At 49.8% G+C, this 2,267-nt stretch overlaps 1 protein-coding gene across 1 annotated transcript in view; it reads right to left on the bottom strand.

The window, feature by feature from the left end:
* RXFP2 (relaxin family peptide receptor 2) overlaps window positions 1-2,267 on the bottom strand; it is a gene marked incomplete at its 5' end in the record, with an annotated part of 69,388 nt that overhangs the window by 64,693 nt on the left and 2,428 nt on the right. The window contains one exon of the mRNA XM_007955962.1: window positions 338-415. Coding sequence (XP_007954153.1) covers window positions 338-415 — 78 coding nt within the window. The remainder of the gene's footprint in view (window positions 1-337; window positions 416-2,267) is intronic.

Raw genomic sequence — 2,267 nt, forward strand, 5'->3', positions numbered from 1 at the left:
GCAGTGGGTGTGGTTTGGGCTTTGCTTCTGTGAAGATTGACAGCCTTGGAAACCCTCTGGTGCAGTTCCACTCTGTCCTCTAGGGGCGCTGTGGGTCAGAATCGACTCCAGGGCAGTGGGTGTGGTTTGGGCTTTGTTTCTGTGAAGACTGACAGCCTTGGAAACCCTGTGGGGCAGTTCCACTCTGTCCTTCAGGGTCGCGCTGAATCAGAATCAACTCCACAGCAATGGATTTGGTTTTGGGTTAAAGAGAAGTTGTCACACTATCCATATAAACCCACATACCACAGATCTGTTTGTAAAGCCGACACCGAGTGTTTGTGCCAACACCACTTACAGCACTCCTGTGTGAAGGTCACAGCATTAGCACTTCCATGGACCGTGCCAAACAGGGTCGCCCACCCGCTTGCGTCTCCTGTGAAATGGTAAGGAACAGGTACCTGTCAGTGTATGAACCCACTACCACACTACAGAACAAAAGTATAAAAAATCTGATAATTTAAAAAATCTGTTTAAGTAATGGAATGATACCTACTGCACATATATCGCTAACTCCAAAACCCACTGCCACTGAGCTGATTCCGACTCACAGTGATCCCCACTGTGTTTCCAAGGCTGTAAATTCTGACAGAAGCAGACTGCCTCACCTTCCTCCCACCGAGCAGCTGGTGGGTTTGAACCTCCGACCTGGATAGCAACCCAGTGCGTTACCCACTACAGGCTGATATTATCATTCTTTGAGGTTCATGCACAGATGTTCAAAGATCCAATTAAAAATAAAAGTAAAAATAATAATAATAAAAGAGGTATTCAACTTTCATCAGAAGTAGCCGGAACGGCCCTTGCTGTATGTCGGGGACAACCTGTGTAAACTCTTCCATGTGCTTTATGTAATCTAGGCCAGAACGTCCCTGTGAAGCAGATGGGCACCGTAGTCTCTGATTCCTACCCCACAAAGACAAAGAACAAGAATCGGAGAGAACAGTGCTCTGGTGGCGCAGTGCCTAAGGCATGTGACTGCTAGCCGGAAAGTTGGTGGTTCAAACCCATGAGCCACAGAAGGAAGGCTGGGCAATCTGCTTCCATAAAGATTTACTGCCTCGGAAACCCAATGGGGGTCGCTATGAGTTGGAATTGACTCGATGGCAGTGGGTTTTGTCTGCTGGCACGCAGACAGCCGCCCCGTCACTGAGTGTGGATGGAGTGTCTACTGTTTACTCTGCTGTTCCAGGCCCTGGTGACCCCCAAACACATAAGCACTAAGATGTCTTGTCGAGGACCTTGTGTCTGGTGAGAGAAACGCAGTGGGAAGACAAGGACCAGGCGTGTACTTTGTGCAATCACACGGAACTCCAGGCAGCTGTGGCAACAGGGCGTGGCCCTGTCCCAGACTGGTGCTAAGCTTCCGAGTGGGGAAGGGTGTCTCAGGGAAACTCCTGGGGAAGGGACACCCAACTGTGTCCTAAGGGAGCAGCAGGAGTGACCCACAGGAGGTGGGGGCAGAAGGCTGTGTGGGTCCTCCAAGGACAGGAGACCCAGCGTGGGATGGATGTGGCATTCCTGGGCAATGTGGCTGCGTTGTGATGGAAAGTCATGCAGCGTTCAAGAGCAGCTCCATGAGGCTGAAAACACATGGGCTCCTTCAGATCCAGATGACGTGGTCTCTAGCGTCTACTGTCTGACTCACTAGTCCCAGGACATGCTGTGAGAGTTGCAGCTGTGTGTCAACTTGCCTGGACCACAGTTCTGTGTGGTTTAAGCAATTGGGATGTGGGTGATTCCCATGATGGGATTGGATGTATATGTTTTGAGCAGCCAATCCATCGAAAGGGTGTTTCCCTAGGGGTGGGGCCTGCTTCCAGTATATCTGTGGACATCCTGGGTAAAGAGACACTCTTCTGTGGATCGGGATCCTGTTGTGCTGCCTACAACTGTCTGTGAGCGAGCAATCCACCATTTGGCCTGGAGATCTTGGATTCGTCATTCGTTGGAGTCAACAGCCAGTACACTGCCTGCCAACCTTGAGCTCCTCAGCCCCTGAGGCTGCATGAGTCAGGAAAAGCCTCCAGCTTGACGTTTGATCCAAGAACCTGGGACTTGCCAGCTTCTATAAGTGTGTGAGCCATTTTCCTAAGATAAATTTCTCTTTCTCTATATGTATATATAAGCTTTACTGGTTTTGTTTCTCTAGGGAACCTAGCCTAACACACATGTCAACCTCTTTTGGCATCCATTTCCACAAGAGAAAACTAGAAAGGTTAACCACC

This window comes from Orycteropus afer, unplaced genomic scaffold (genome assembly GCF_000298275.1).
Source record: "Orycteropus afer afer isolate SDZICR_OR568_19922 unplaced genomic scaffold, OryAfe1.0 scaffold00558, whole genome shotgun sequence".
Lineage (NCBI taxonomy): Eukaryota > Metazoa > Chordata > Mammalia > Tubulidentata > Orycteropodidae > Orycteropus > Orycteropus afer.